This window comes from Perca flavescens, chromosome 23 (genome assembly GCF_004354835.1).
Source record: "Perca flavescens isolate YP-PL-M2 chromosome 23, PFLA_1.0, whole genome shotgun sequence".
In the NCBI taxonomy this organism is placed as follows: Eukaryota; Metazoa; Chordata; class Actinopteri; order Perciformes; family Percidae; genus Perca; species Perca flavescens.
In genome coordinates, this window is record NC_041353.1 from 23,412,854 (window position 1) to 23,427,820 (window position 14,967).

The 14,967-nt window shown below is 42.0% G+C and overlaps 2 protein-coding genes across 3 annotated transcripts in view; one reads left to right on the forward strand and one right to left on the reverse strand.

Annotated features, from left to right (window-relative positions):
- The window catches only part of slc41a2b (solute carrier family 41 member 2b), a 46,981-nt gene extending 37,557 nt beyond the window's left edge, over positions 1 to 9,424 (reverse strand). The window contains exons 1-3 of one of the 2 annotated variants that reach the window (XM_028570852.1): positions 9,259 to 9,424; positions 4,882 to 5,470; positions 2,785 to 2,892 (exon numbers count right to left, since the gene is read on the reverse strand). In XM_028570852.1, coding sequence (XP_028426653.1) covers positions 2,785 to 2,892; positions 4,882 to 5,439 — 666 coding nt within the window. In that variant the 5' untranslated portion in view covers positions 5,440 to 5,470; positions 9,259 to 9,424. Of the gene's footprint in view, positions 1 to 2,784; positions 2,893 to 4,881; positions 5,580 to 9,258 lie in introns of both variants that reach the window. The other variant, XM_028570853.1, reaches the window with a different exon arrangement.
- A 621-nt stretch (positions 9,425 to 10,045) lies between these two features.
- On the forward strand, positions 10,046 to 14,955 carry nopchap1 (NOP protein chaperone 1). Its single transcript, XM_028570934.1, has 4 exons — positions 10,046 to 10,461; positions 11,742 to 11,816; positions 13,113 to 13,246; positions 14,033 to 14,955. The coding sequence occupies exons 1-4, from the start codon at positions 10,362 to 10,364 to the stop codon at positions 14,225 to 14,227; spliced, it is 504 nt and encodes a 167-aa protein (XP_028426735.1). The 5' UTR covers positions 10,046 to 10,361; the 3' UTR covers positions 14,228 to 14,955.
- Positions 14,956 to 14,967: the final 12 nt, after the last annotated feature.

Consider the following 14,967-nt stretch of genomic DNA (forward strand, 5'->3'; position numbering starts at 1 on the left):
AGGTACTGTCAGGGCACACCCTCATACTCTGCTTCTGACTGGCTAGTAGTCCTTACCTAGGTACTGTGTATGTGCAACTCCCAACAAAGATGGAACAGAAGTGAGATGTCTCACTCTGTAACTAAAACCGAGAGCTCAAAACACAGGGTGAAAAGAGGAGCTGCAGCAATGTGCAGTACAACAAAAATATGCTGTTTTCTGCAAATTAAACCATGTAAACCTATTCTGGTACAACCTCTAAATACAATTATTAACCTGAAAATGAGCATAATATGAGCATTTTAAGACCTTTTCCAAAACTACAGGTTTTTTACGACTCCGTTGGAAACTTAGACGTAGTCATATTTTCAAATCTCGTTAGCTGTTAGCGTTGACTTAAAGTAGGATAATGTATGGAATCTGTCTCATGGAATGGACTTTTTAAATTCTGAATTTTGCGATTCCGTCTATGATTCTGTTACCACAGAAACAATTGGGCTCTACATTAATTCTGCTATCAGTCTGGGACCGGCCCCAACCGGCCCTCGTCGGGGAAAAAAAACAGACACTTGCCTGAATTAGAACTTGAATTTAGAAGGCGGCAGTGAACGCCGACACAGCTGCACTGACAAACAAGGTCAGTATTCCACTGTTGTGTTTTTGTCTCCATTTCACCTGACAGAGAAGACGCTCCAGCTGTAATTACAGACTGGGATGTCACCAACAGACTATACGCCGAGAGAGGCTTAGTCTGTGCAGATGAGACGTCACCGCAAAGAATGATGCAGCGCCACACACACACACAAACAAACGCACCCACACGATGACCTCACACATCTAAAAAGTTAAGAGAACATGTTGTGAGGGCTGGCTGGAAACGTTTCCAACGTTGCGACATAATATGAAAAAAAAAAAACTAAATAGCTTTCTGTCGACTAGGCTGTAGCGGGGGAAAAAAAATGAAAAAGCAAACCGAGGCAATGCAGCGTATCTGCATTATGAGAATGTATGGGATGTCAGTTCTTCAGTCGTGCAAGCTGAATGTTCGCTACATCACAATATATGCATTCATTTATTTCCATTGCACTTTTACTACCGAAACCTTTTAGTGACAAATCCATTCCAACTGAGCATTAGCATTGTAATTAGTTTCCTCGCACATCAGGCTGAACATAAAAATACTTCCCTGCTAGTGTGTCATTCACAGAGAGAGCCAGTGTGTGTATAAGGGGCAGGGAGGGGGAATCGATACAGCATAGCACTGCGATATTTTACTTGGCAATACTATATGGATACATGTAGGGCTGGGCGATATGGAGAAAATCAAATATCACAATATTTTTGACCAAATACCTCGAAACCACAGCAATATCGTAGTGCTGAATATTGGTGCTTTCACAAAATATTTACACAATGAGATTTTTTTTATAAATAATCATCAGTAATGTGGCTATAATGACTAAGTGGGTAAAGTCAAATAATAGAAGAGCTAGAACAGTCTGGTAAGTTCAGAAAATTACATCACTTTACTGTAATGCAGCCTTTAAAACCAGTGAAATACCATACTTATGTCATATTACGATATCAAAATCAAAGACGATATCTAGTCTCATATCACGATATCGATATAATATTGATATATTGCCCAGCTCTACATACGTGCATGATGCGATTTGTGAAAAAAAGCATAGAGAGGAGGATATTTTTTGATCATGGACAACAAAAAAACAAAAACACGGGCCGGCCATGCCAAACACTTACTGTATGAACTTCAATGTTCGATGGAAAATAACCTCAAAATGAAATAGCATAACGTGGTGTCAACGTAAAACACAGCGCTTTCAAATCGGAGAGCGGAGTTCACTTTGCGGCGAAAAGAAAATTCCTGTCACCTGTCGTTCCTCGGGAGGGTTTTAATCCAAAACACCATCTTTTTGCTGAACTTGACGAGTCGTTTTGGTACCTAAACTTAACTGCCATCGCCGCATGACGCTCACTTTTTCTGGCTAAACTCCACTACCACGGCCCCTGAAAGGAGCGTCATCTGGCGGTGCCTGTACCCGACTCACAGTCACCTGTTGGCGGATAAACAACTGCCGCTGGTAGCCGGAGTCCTGGAGTCCTGGATCTCTGGAGCGGCTAAATACAACCAGCAACTGCTGCTCAGATTTTATCCTTCTATCGCACTAATGTTCACATCACAGCGCTGTACTTAGTTTTAAATACTTCTATTGTAGATATATAATTAATATATGGTCTATTGATGAAGTAGCATTGATCACTTTGGGGGGGATACATTTTGTCTCCACCAGGGATGACAATAATTCTGTAGAGGCAGGGATCTGTAGACCAGAAAGGGGGAAATCCCATGCATGCCACCCCGAAAATCCCACCCTGGATGAATTGACGCCAAGTATCGATCTTTCATTGTATGAACTGCACATGAGAATTTAACGTTTTGGTACTAGCATAATAAACACGTATGTCAGGTTTGCATCACAGTGTTGGCCAGTTTGTCTGCTTGACAATCCCATTTTGCAAAATTGAATATTCCTTTTTGGGGGAAAAAAAAAGGATGTTGACACAGTTTTCCTTTGGGGACATAATTCGAAGTTGGGGGGGGAAAAAAAGGTAATAAGTTGCACAATACATCGCAATATGCTGAAAGTTGTTAAACAAAGTATTGTGACATAAGTATTGTGATAATATCATGTCGCGGAGGCCTCTGGTGATTGCCAGCCCAAGTGTGTGTGTGTGTGTGTGTGTGTGTGTGTGTGTGTGTGTGTGTGTGTGTGTTTGTCTCACCGCTGTGGACAGCCTCGAGGCCAGGGTCATCTCCAGGTTTCCCTTGAGGCCGAGCAGCGCTGGTACCAGGATGAAGATCTCCGTGATGAACTGGAATGCCTCCCAGTGCTGCGGAGGACACAAGCACGGAACACAGAACATCACGTCTGACCTAACTACTGCACTTTCACTCGGCCTCATTTGACGTTCAAATTAAAATGCTACGCTATCATTTAGACGGCGCTAGCTAGAACTCATCGTTTGCATATGCATCCATGAACCAGATCTTTCAAATGCTAGCATGTGGAACTTAAACAGGTCCCATAAGTCAGACTTCTAGTCTAGACTAGGGCTACATTTACATTGCAACGTTTTGGTTTAAAAATGAAGATCTTTTGCTACGTTTACACCTCCCATTCCCCCTGCTCTGGCGTTTCCTAGCCCCTAAACCGGAGAAATGTATAACCCTTCTGACCCTGTGTTGGTTTGGAATCTGCGGGGTAGTGATGCAGTCTCAACGGCGGCACGCACACTTACCGTGCTCCAGTATACGTGACGCTTAAGGCTTTAAGATGCTGACCATGTAAAGGCAAAGACCCCGGTTTGAACTGTTGTTGCCATCCACTCTTGCTAGTTTGCTAAAAGAAGAGGAAGCTGGCTAGTGAGAATTAGTGCGTGGAAGGGAGGAGCAGGGGCGAGCTAGCCTCTGTTTTGTTTGACAATACTTTGAACGTCAACAAGAAGTGACATCACCCAACATCGCTTAGAGCACCTTTAAGTTCATTAATGCAACGTCTTTGCAAAAGTCAATGAGTAATCGTGTTAAATAAGTGCGATTTCAATATTAACCAAAATAATTGTGGTTACCAGCCAAATGCAGGTAAAATATGCAAGTGGCTGGAAGATGGGCTTCACTCAACAGCCAATATATCAATTATCTATTGAGTGGCTGGTCAAATTTGTAGGGCTGTCCTTGACTAAAGAAATTCTTAGTCGACTAACACTTACAGGATTTTGTCGACTCATCGATTAGTTGATTTAATTGACAGAGCTGTGCGCTTTGAGAGGTGGTTAAGACTAGAAAAGCACAATATAAATGTAGTTAATTAACCATCTGTAAAACTGAGTTTCTCCACAATTAATCCTGCAAAAGCACCACTTTAAATCTTGTGTTTACCATAAATGTGCTCAGAAGTTTCTTGGAAATAAGTAATTAAGCATGAATAAGCATAAAAAATGATTAATCAACTAAAGAAATCTTAGTCGACTAAGACCAAAACGACCAATTAGTCGACTAATCGACTAAGAGGTGGCAGCTCTACAAATTTGACCATTCCCAAGTAACATATGTTTTATCAAAGGAAAGGTACATTTTAAAAAGAAAGTCAAATCTTACCTTCACTTAAATAACTGATCGTACGGTTTTATTTGTTATCTTATTGTGTGGTTGGAAATATTTGATTTCTTTCCTTGTCTATGTGAGCTACCTTGATGTTAGCTATGTAATATACTGTAATATGTTTTCAAGATATTTCTTTATTTTCTTGTTTTTTTTAATTATATATATATATATATATATATATATTATATATTTTTTATATATATATATATATATATATATATATATATATATATATCCTTATTTTTTGGTTGTTTTCTGTTATTTAGTTGTATATACAGATATTGTGTTTCTTTTATTTTCTGTAAGAGTCATGAAATGTTTAAATATAGTCTGATTTAATGTTGTGTTGGACCCCACCAGGAAGACTAACTGGTAGTCTAGGCCGCAGCTAATGGGGATCCTTATAATAAATACAAACACTCGCCATTTGGCTGCTGGACCCTGGCCCTAAGTGCACTTACTTTTGGATTTACCTCCAAAGAAAAAAGTGGTTTCGATAATCTCGATAAACTGTTGAGTTGTTTACAACCAGTGTGATTGTCTGACTGACCGTGTTTCTTAGTTTTATGTTCCCACGTCTCAGTAATTACTTTGCGGGAGTACAGTGTTAGGAAAATAAATAAACTGGCATTAGCCTTTAATGCCATTCTGTCTCGAGCGCTCAACCATGCTGCTTGTTTCTTTCCGAATAATGGTTGCATTGTAGCTCGGCTTACCTGCACAATATCCAGCACCATTCCAGCTGAAACGGTTCCAAATCCAGCCAGCAGGAAAGGCAGCAAGATCTGCAGCGCCATGGCCAGCAGCGACTCCTTGGGCATGTTCTGCCTGGTCGACCTCTGCCCTTCCACCTCCCCTTCTTCTTCTTCTTCTTCCGCCTCCTCGTCCGCCTCCTCCCCGGAGAGCCTCCTCTCGGCCAGCATGGGCTCCGTTTCGGAGTAGACTCCGTCCCCGCAGTCGGACAAAGTCACGGAGGAGCGCGAGGCCCGGTCCAGGAGCCGTCGGGAGCCTTCTACGTGCGACGGCTCTTGCCTGTAGCCGTTCTGGAGCGAGGCGAGCTCGGGCTTGACTCCGACGTCCACCATGGCGAGCCGTTCCTCCTGCAGCTTGGTGTAGCCGGTGGGGACCATGGCCTGGAACAGAGAGGCAATCCGTCCGGAGGAAGGCGGCTTCAGAGAGAGAGCGCTCCGGCCGCCGCCTGCTCCACTCATACGCACCGTCAGGCTAGAGCCTAGAGAATCCCCGATAGCTCCTCCCAGACTCTGGATACTCATGGTGTGCTGCAGGGCCGCAGTGTCTCATCTCCTGTCATCCAGCATGAGAGCAGTGTGAAAATGAGACACAGTAATAAAGTGGTTTAGACTAGCTCAGGTGCACCATCCATTCTGGAAATTGGAAATGGAGTCTCATGAGCCTGAGGGAAATACAGAAAGGAAAGATAGAGGAGAAAACAGCTAGGAGAGGAAAACACAGTGTGAAGCAACATGAAGGGGAACTTCGGGTATTTTCAACCTATTTTCATATGTTTATGTGTCTGGTAGGGCTGCACAATATATCGTTTTTTTACATAGTGATATCAACTGGCACAAGTTGTTGTACCAGTCCAATATGCCTGTCAGTTGAAATAAACCTTGTGTTGTATTTGTTGCGAATCTATTTTGATGCGTTTTCCCGTAACTTTTGTAATTTTACGTAGGTTTAAAAATATCAAAATTAACATTGATATCGCAATATCACATGTTGTCAATATCGTGCAACCCAAGTCTGGGCCCAAAATTTGCACTGGAACACAGTGCACAGACTACAGCTGCCCTGCAGGGTTACACTGCAGCCCGGTCCGTGGCTACCGGTTACAGCTTTCTTGCTCAATACTGGACCAATTTCAAAGATTGTTGTTTATTAAAAATAAAAAAAAATAAAAAAAATATGTGTCACTTAGACACCAATGCATGGGAAAATAGGTTCCAAGTTGAAGAAAAAAAAAACACACTAAATGACCCTTTAAGATGAAAGTGCACCGTCATGGAACAGCTGAGACACTTCTTAGAAAGAGGAACAAAACATCCACAACCCTCGGTAACCAGAGAACCAAGGCTCTAAATACGGAGCAGCTGGTTTCTTTTGATGTACACACCGGCTGTAGGAGCCTCATACTGTATGCTGTTTATGGTCTCATTTATACTATTTACTGATTATTATATTGTGCACTTATATTGTAGGTGGTGGGCGTTTTCATGGCGGTTTGAGTGGAAGTGATGACATATCGGTTTGCTTCACCTGTTCACCTGGGAGCGCAACACTTTCTGTTGACTAATGCTGCGGCTGTAAGCAGTCCAACAAAGTGCCGCCGCACTAACGCACTTATTTCCACTCGCGAGGTAACTTTTCATTTAGTAACTGCATTGCTAGTTGTATTTTACGTGTGGTGGGAATAAATCATAGCAATACAGTCTTGAGCGCGTCACAGTGTGTTTATGCATCTCTCGGTGTTCAGGCCCTCGGGGCAGCACTTTGTCGGACTGCTTACAGCCGCAACATCGGCTCTGAGGCAACTTTCCATCAACAGGAGTGACAGGAGTTTGAAAGAAAAGTGGCCCACCACGTCATTATGGTAGCTACAGGCTTCTTAAAAGATACGATGGCTTCAAGATAGTGTTTGGTCTCCTGTCACTGCTCGTGATCACAACTCAGTCGGTGGGGGGACAATTTGATGTTAAGGACACTAAACAATTGTCCACATCTCCCAGTGCTGTTAAGCAAAAATGCATTGCACTGGATGGTGTTAAGGAAGAGAGTCAGGTACTGTTAATCACTAAGCCTGGAGAAAAAGGAATGCAGCAATAGAAAGCGAAAACGAGAGCAGGGAAAGATACTCATCATTAGAACCAGGACTGATTCAAAGTAGAGACACAAATCTTTAGGTTTAGAAATCCGGAGTAAACTGCACACATCATAATCAATTGTTAGTGTAGCTGACGGAGCGCATCCAAAGCGAAAGCAGGAAATACGCCTTTCTGAAAACCAAAAATGGCATAGACTTGTCATGCAAATAAGTGATCATCTGCCAAAATCTGACTGCCATCTGTGGGAGCGTGTTGATATACTGCACGTCCACGTCTTACTTGGAAAAGTGTGTGTCAGTGGTTGTATTGGCCTTTTAAAAAGGTCCCATGGCATGAAAATGTCACTTTATGAGTTTTTTTAACGTTAATATGCATTCCCCCAGCCTGCCTATGGTCCCCCAGTGACTAGAAATGGCGATAGGTGTAAACCGAGCCCTGGGGATCCTGCTCTGTCTTTGAGAAAATGAAAGCTCAGATGGACCGATCTGGAATCTTCTCCTTATGAGGTCATAAGGAGCAAGGTTACCTCCTCTTTCTCTGCTTTGCCCCCCCAGAGAATTTGGCCGACCCATGAGAGAGAGACATCATGGCTTTCAAACGAGCAAAGTGGCAGTTGGTCAAGGCCTCACCCCCAGCCTCCACCTTGCCCCCCACCACCCTCTCTCCTCCTCAATAGCTACAGACACAGAAATGTCACAACCTAAGGAAAGCTCATTGTGGGACTGGCTCTAGTGGCTGTAATTCTGCACCAAGGCTGAATTTCGGGAAAGAGACTTCAGATACAGTATTAGGGGACCACTAAGGTCTATATAAAAGAGACTTCAGATACAGTATTAGGGGACCACTAAGGTCTATATAAAAGAGACTTCAGATACAGTATTAGGGGACCGCTAAGGTCTATATAAAAGAGACTTCAGATACAGTATTAGGGGACCACTAAGGTCTATATAAAAGAGACTTCAGATACAGTATTAGGGGACCACTAAGGCCTATATAAAAGAGACTTCAGATACAGTACTAGGGGACCACTAAGGTCTATATAAAAGAGACTTCAGATACAGTATTAGGGGACCACTAAGGTCTATATAAAAGAGACTTCAGATACAGTATTAGGGGACCACTAAGGTCTATATAAAAGAGACTTCAGATACAGTATTAGGGGACCACTAAGGCCTATATAAAAGAGACTTCAGATACAGTACTAGGGGACCACTAAGGTCTATATAAAAGAGACTTCAGATACAGTATTAGGGGACCACTAAGGTCTATATAAAAGAGACTTCAGATACAGTATTAGGGGACCACTAAGGTCTATATAAAAGAGACTTCAGATACAGTATTAGGGGACCACTAAGGTCTATATAAAAGAGACTTCAGATACAGTATTAGGGGACCACTAAGGTCTATATAAAAGAGACTTCAGATACAGTATTAGGGGACCACTAAGGTCTATATAAAAGAGACTTCAGATACAGTATTAGGGGACCACTAAGGTCTATATAAAAGAGACTTCAGATACAGTATTAGGGGACCACTAAGGTCTATATAAAAGAGACTTCAGATACAGTATTAGGGGACCACTAAGGTCTATATAAAAGCATCCAAAGAGCACCATGTCATGGGACCTTTAAAAAAGGTATTTCTACAGGTACTGGGTGGGCTAAGATCTGTCAGATATAAGCCTCATGAATGAAATCAAGTCATGTTGAGGCATACATAACCCTTCATTGACGAGGTCAATCACTTTTTTTTCAAGTGGAAAAAAAAGGATGAATTGGTTATAATCTAGGGCACAAGGCGTCACTTTCTGGCACGACTTACTGTCGTTGCTTCGCTTATGTTGACGATGCAGTCCGGAGCCCAAAGCTTGTATGTCACCTACGTTTTCATCCGCACTAAATTCCGGCCTTTCATATACCTGTCTTTATAAGTCTTCGCATTGTGGTAACATTTCTACTTTATTGTAGGGCTTTCGTTTAACGCCTTCTTACGACAACAGCTAATATTGTAGCTATAACAGTTAGTTGTGGATATTTGTTTATGTTAGCTACCCCTCTGCTATGTTAGCTAACGTTAGCTGTGCAACGATAGAAATCAAAACAGTAGGAAGCACGGCACGGCTCCCTAACGTTACTTCGCTTCTTCGTTAACCGGCAATACAGTAGCCGAGGTTAGCTTATGAATCTAAGAACAGCAAAACTAACTACTTATTGTCGTCGTCGCCGTATTTTATTGCTTTCCATAACTTACCTTTCTGGCACGGAGACATTTGGTACAGGAAAAGAGATGGGAGTCTTATTTCTTGACAGCTAGCCAGAGCCAAGCACTAGCCGCGTCAGAACGAAAAGTGTCACCAAAGATCGTCTATGGTGTAAAGATGTACTACTCGGTTTGAAAATAGTGGCTGTAATCCGCACATAGACCGGTGTGTGGTCGATATGTGCTACTTTCTGCACATGCGTGGTCTATCGAAATAAGCTCTACCGCTGAAAAAAGTGAAGTAATAATATGTTTCCCATAGTCTTACAGTAGCCTGTTTTTAATAATAAAAAAAACACGCCTGATAAAAATACACAAAAACAAATAAGGTGGCATTTTTCGACAAGGCGCAGCATAAATCTTCAGAACACAGCACAGTTATCAAAGTTTTAAATGTCGGTTGCCTTGTTTCACATGGTCACACCAGGGATGTAACTTACTTTCAATCTGAAGTTATTTACTTTATACAACAAAATATAGAGAGTAGGCTATGTGAAAAAAGGGTCTAGTTCCCTCGTCTTTAATCATTGATTTTATTCACTTTATAATCTCAGCGAGAATGTATAGTAATGATAGCGATGATGTTAGCTGAAACACTGCGCTGTAAATAGATCTATTGCTCTCGCGGCTTTCAACAGACAAAGGTAAATTCCTGATGTTCAAGATTTTACATTGTATTGAGTCAACTCTGTCTGACGGGTTGCGCGGTAACAAAAGCAAGTGAGAGTGGGATGTCACGCTACACCTACAAGCTTTCTTGTCGGAACAAACGGTGCCACTCAGATATTTTGATTGCAGTGCGCAAGCGCAGGCACCTTGGTGTCCATTTATTTAGTTATTTTTATCATAAAAATCTTTGGTTCGTTACTTTTTCTGATAAGTTCCGGCAACATGAGGAGTTGTAACGATGTTTTAATGGTCTGGTTGTTTATTAGCGTTAATGTTCGTTGTCTGTGCGATCTTACAGCCAACTTCACACAGTCAGTCTAATTTCGTGAAGTCTTCCGAACCAGGAGAGGGCGCTATGTTTATTTTCTTGCCTTCCACAACGGAAACCACCCGGATGTTGCTTTTAGTAGTTAGCTAATACATCCATGAGTGAGACACATGTCGACACAAACGTTGCTTCTAAAATGGAATTAAACGTCAAGAAAACGAGTTCAAAGGCGTTGCTTTCATGTGGGAACGGACAAGGTTTGAATACTTTTATTAGCAGTTATAATGTTGGAAGAAAAACGCCGCAAATGAGAATGAGAAAAGCCTGTGTAGTGTGTTTAGCCTAGCTAAGTTACGATACACTAAAAAGTTAGCTAACTACGGCTTGGTTTAACGTCAGTTCTGTGAATAAGTATAATAATATTTTCTTCCAGGAACTGTTCAGTGTCCACATGAAATTCTTTATAACTACTATTAGCTAGGTGTCTTGAAGGTTTTCTACGTCCCGGAGGCGATTCATACTATGGCCACGCCAAGACCCGCCCTTCAATAGCATTCACACACTACTATTGGCCAGGCGTCCATGCTTAACTGTTCAGGTCCTATCCCCTGACCAATTGGCTGATCCTAACCCCAACCAGCTGCTTCGTAGGGCGGGTCTTTGCGTGGCCATAGTAGAATTCGTAAATTTGCGTCCCGGAGAGGTTTAACGTAAGATAACATTATTTGTTTACCGGCTCTTGAAATGTTTTTGATATTCCCAAAGATCTGGAATTATAATGACTAGCTAGTTTCCAAGGGATGTTGCTAATGTAAGAGATACGCACAGTATCATAGAATATGTTGTGATACAATTCACAACAATGTCCAATACAGTATATTGTTAATGTTAGCAAGCAATACATATATTTAGTGTTAGACAAGACTAAATGGATATGGGTAAATCATCATCAAGGTATTAATAAGGATCTTTTTTTTTAAATTATATATATATATCTCAACACAGTAGTTTGCTAAATCAATTTTGAAATGATCAAATTCATGCCCTACAGTTATGTATTACATGAGGCATAATTATTCACGTCAAACAATATGAATAACAGAGCTTTTAATGACAACTTCCCCATAATAATTCATTTGTACAGCATAAAAATGTATGGAATGCTAAAATCCAAACGTCATAAAACATTGTTTAGCTGAAATGGAATTGACATTATTGAATCCCTAATTAGACCAGGGACTGCTGCAGAGTTCACATCATTTTAGTTGTCACTCTTTTTTTTTTTTAAAGTCTACAGTAGTACGCGTGGCCTTTCTACACCACTCAACACCTAGCACTGAAAAAAAAACTCTACTCATTTGAACTTTGTGCCATTCAGTGACCCATAAATATTAGGCAATGTCCCTTTTTACTGTGACTTTGTGCTGCCTTTCTCACACACTTACTATCAACTTGTGTGCCTTGAGTTGATTCTTTTCCACTCTAGATGAACCGGGGCTGTCATAACTCATCGTGCGCCTGTTTGTTGTGCTGCTAGGTCTCAGTGAGAAGCTTCTCCTCAAGCCAAAGGCTGGCAGACCCCCGCAGACGGAGAGAGTCCCGAGGAGCAGCGGTGAGACCACACGTCCCTTCCCCTGCATGCTGTTTTACCATTAGTTACCATCAGTGGTGGAAGAAGTGTTCAGATCCTTAAGTAAAAGTACTAAATACCACACTGTAAAAAAAGACTGTTACAAATACAAGTCATTGAAAATGTTAAGTAAAAGTACGTATCAACAGGAAAATAAGATAAGATACAACTTTATTGTCTGTTCACACAGAAAATGTTCTTGCATCATCTGCTCCAACAGTAACATTTAAAAAAACAAAACAAGCATAAGGCGCCCGGGTAGCTCAGTTGGTAGAGCAGGCACCCATGTAGGTTTACTCCTCTACGCAGCAGGCCCAGGTTCGACTCCGACCTGCAGGCCTTTGCTGCATGTCATTCCCCCCCCTCTCTCTCCTCTTTCATGTCTTCAGCTGTCCTATTAAAATAAAGGCTGAAAATGCCCAACATAAAAAAACTTATGTATGGTCACACACACGCACACACACAAGCTAAACATAAAATTGTTAAATGTCCTTAAAGTATTAAAAGTAAAAGTGCTCAATGCAGAAAAATCCTGACATTTTAGAAACTGGAAACGATCCAAACAGTTCTGTCAGTCAGTTTAATGGTGTTTAATGGTCTAATCATTTCAGCTGGACTTGTAGGCTTGTATATTGTTGGCTAGATTAATGTATAATAAAACATCAGATTTTATAAACTACATGTGTTTTGTGTGCAAACATCTTAATCTGTAAAGTAACTAAAGCTGTCAGATGAATATAGTGGAGTAAAAAGTCCAATATTTCTCTCTGAAATGTAGCGGAGTAGAAGTAGAAAGTGGCATGAAAGGAGAAAAAACTCAAGTAAAGGACAAGTACCTCAACATTTGTGCTTTAGTACAGTAACTTGAGTAAATGTACATGGTTACATTCCACCACTGGGTTTCCACCTTTTAATGTATAGGAAAGCTGAGATACAAAAGGGGGGAGAGAAGACATGCAGGAAACCGTCACAGGTCGGTCTCACACCCCCGACCTCCTTCATCGAGGAATAAACCTCTACATATGTGCGCCCGCTCTACCAACTGAGCTAACCCGGCCGCCCACTGGTTACTATTTAGTTATCACTATTACATCAGCTGTTTGCAGCACAACTAAGAACAACAGTCTTTTTTTTAAGCCAGAGGTGTGTGTGTGTGTGTGTGTGTGTGTGTGTGTGTGTGTGTGTGTGTGTGTGTGTGTGTGTGTGTGTGTGTGTGTGTGTGTGTGTGTGTGTGTGTGTGTGTGTGTGTGTGTGTGTGTGTGTGTGTGTGTGTCTCAGTGTTGGAGCGGTTGCAGAGCTTCCTGCCTCAGATGGCCGCGGCCAACGAGAAGCTGAAGCAGCAGATGGACGAGGCTCCGGCTGGGTGCTTCGACATCGAGAGCGTGGAGGGGGCCCAGAGGGTCATAGAGATGGTGAGCAGCCGCCTGCCTCCCTCGGGGGGGAATCCACAAAACGCACACGTCAACTCTTTTCAGTCGTTTAAACATTATTTCTCGCCGTGATTTGATTGAATCATGTGATATAATAATAAAAGTGTAGAAAAGCTGGCACATCTCAAGTTCCCAAGTTGAGGAGGAGAAAGTACTGTCATTTCACACTTATTTTATTAGGCTCACATCATAATACATCAACGCTGACGCCTTTCGGCACCTAGAAGCTCCATTTGTTGTTCCGATTCTATTTTTTCATGATACACGGGCGCCGATTCAATTTTGTATTGCGTTTTTTATTCATCGCGATTCTAGAAGTATTGCAATTCGATGGTATTGAGAATTGAGATTTTCTTATCCTTCTTAAACAAAAACAGAAGTTGAACAACACACTTCTAGAGACAATATATCATGAGACATTCCCAAAAACTCATAGTTTTCTAAGAAGAATGCACATCACATGTCAGTCAGTCGGTCTGACATTTATTTACTTTGTAAAGAGGAACATAACATGGCTTTTCAGCTTTTTCTACTTCTGGACTGTTTTGCTGGAAACAGATAGGATGTAGTCGCTGTCCGTGGTACCGTATGATCAGAAAATATTTAGGTGATTCATCGGTAAAAAGTATATAAATTCTAGGGAAAACAATTATAAAATCGAAAATATGATTTATTATTTTCTGCGCCCCTTGTAAACCGGCTAAAACAAGAGTAGGATCCCGTGTCTCGGTCCTGGTTAACCTTTGATGTCTTCCTCCTGTCCCTCAGGACGTAGCGCTGGTGGAGCTCAGCGGGTCCGACAGCGACTCAGAAGATGGAGAGGAGACGTCGGAGGATTCGGAGGAGGAGGAATCCGACTCCGGCGAGGAGAGTGGCGTCACAGAGCAGAACCTTAAACTACCGGGAGACAACGGCAAGAGGAAGAAAGCCTTCATCCAGGTTCTCCATCCAGCGGGAGAGTAGAGAAGGTGGCGCCACAGACTTTTTGGCTGCGTGTTGAGTTCCTTTTCCGCATGAGGTGATGCGGGTTTAAACTGACCAGGGACAAAAACCTGTGCCTGCCTCAGGCGTGGAGTGATTTCAACCTACTTCACAGACACAGAGACAGAACAGGAAGACACGGATCTTCCTCCTCTCATCCCTATGGGAACAAATATCATTTTGTACATTTAAGGCTCACAGCTGCAAAAGTGCCTTTGGATCCAGAACAGATGCTGTGATTACCTCATCCAGTCTGGGCCATCAGCTGACCTCTGAGTGGTCATAATGTGCAGGGTTTCCCCCAGAAAAGTTGGTAAGCCCGATGGCAAGTGTCTTTTGGCAAGTTAGCTAAAAGCTAACTGGAGATTTGAAAATATGACTGTGTCTAAGTTTCCAACCGAGCCGACCCACTGCAACTGTTGTTAAAAAAATAAAATAAAAAACTCATCCACCCAGTGGCTAAGGCCTGGTGGGGGGCAATTTATGCCCGTTGGGCCACCTGGCTTGCAATACACTGGGGGAAACCCTGATGTGTAAATGCGTAATACTCACCTTGTTTGTTGGCCTCTGTTCATTGTTTCGTCAGTTTAGGCCGCAACATATTTGTGCTTTCATGAAGCACAGTTGGGATCTTCTCAAGGAAGATAGATTACCAGATTTTTTTTTTATTATTAATTTTTTTAATACAAATAAAGCCTCTGTACACAAGCCGTGCTGCATCC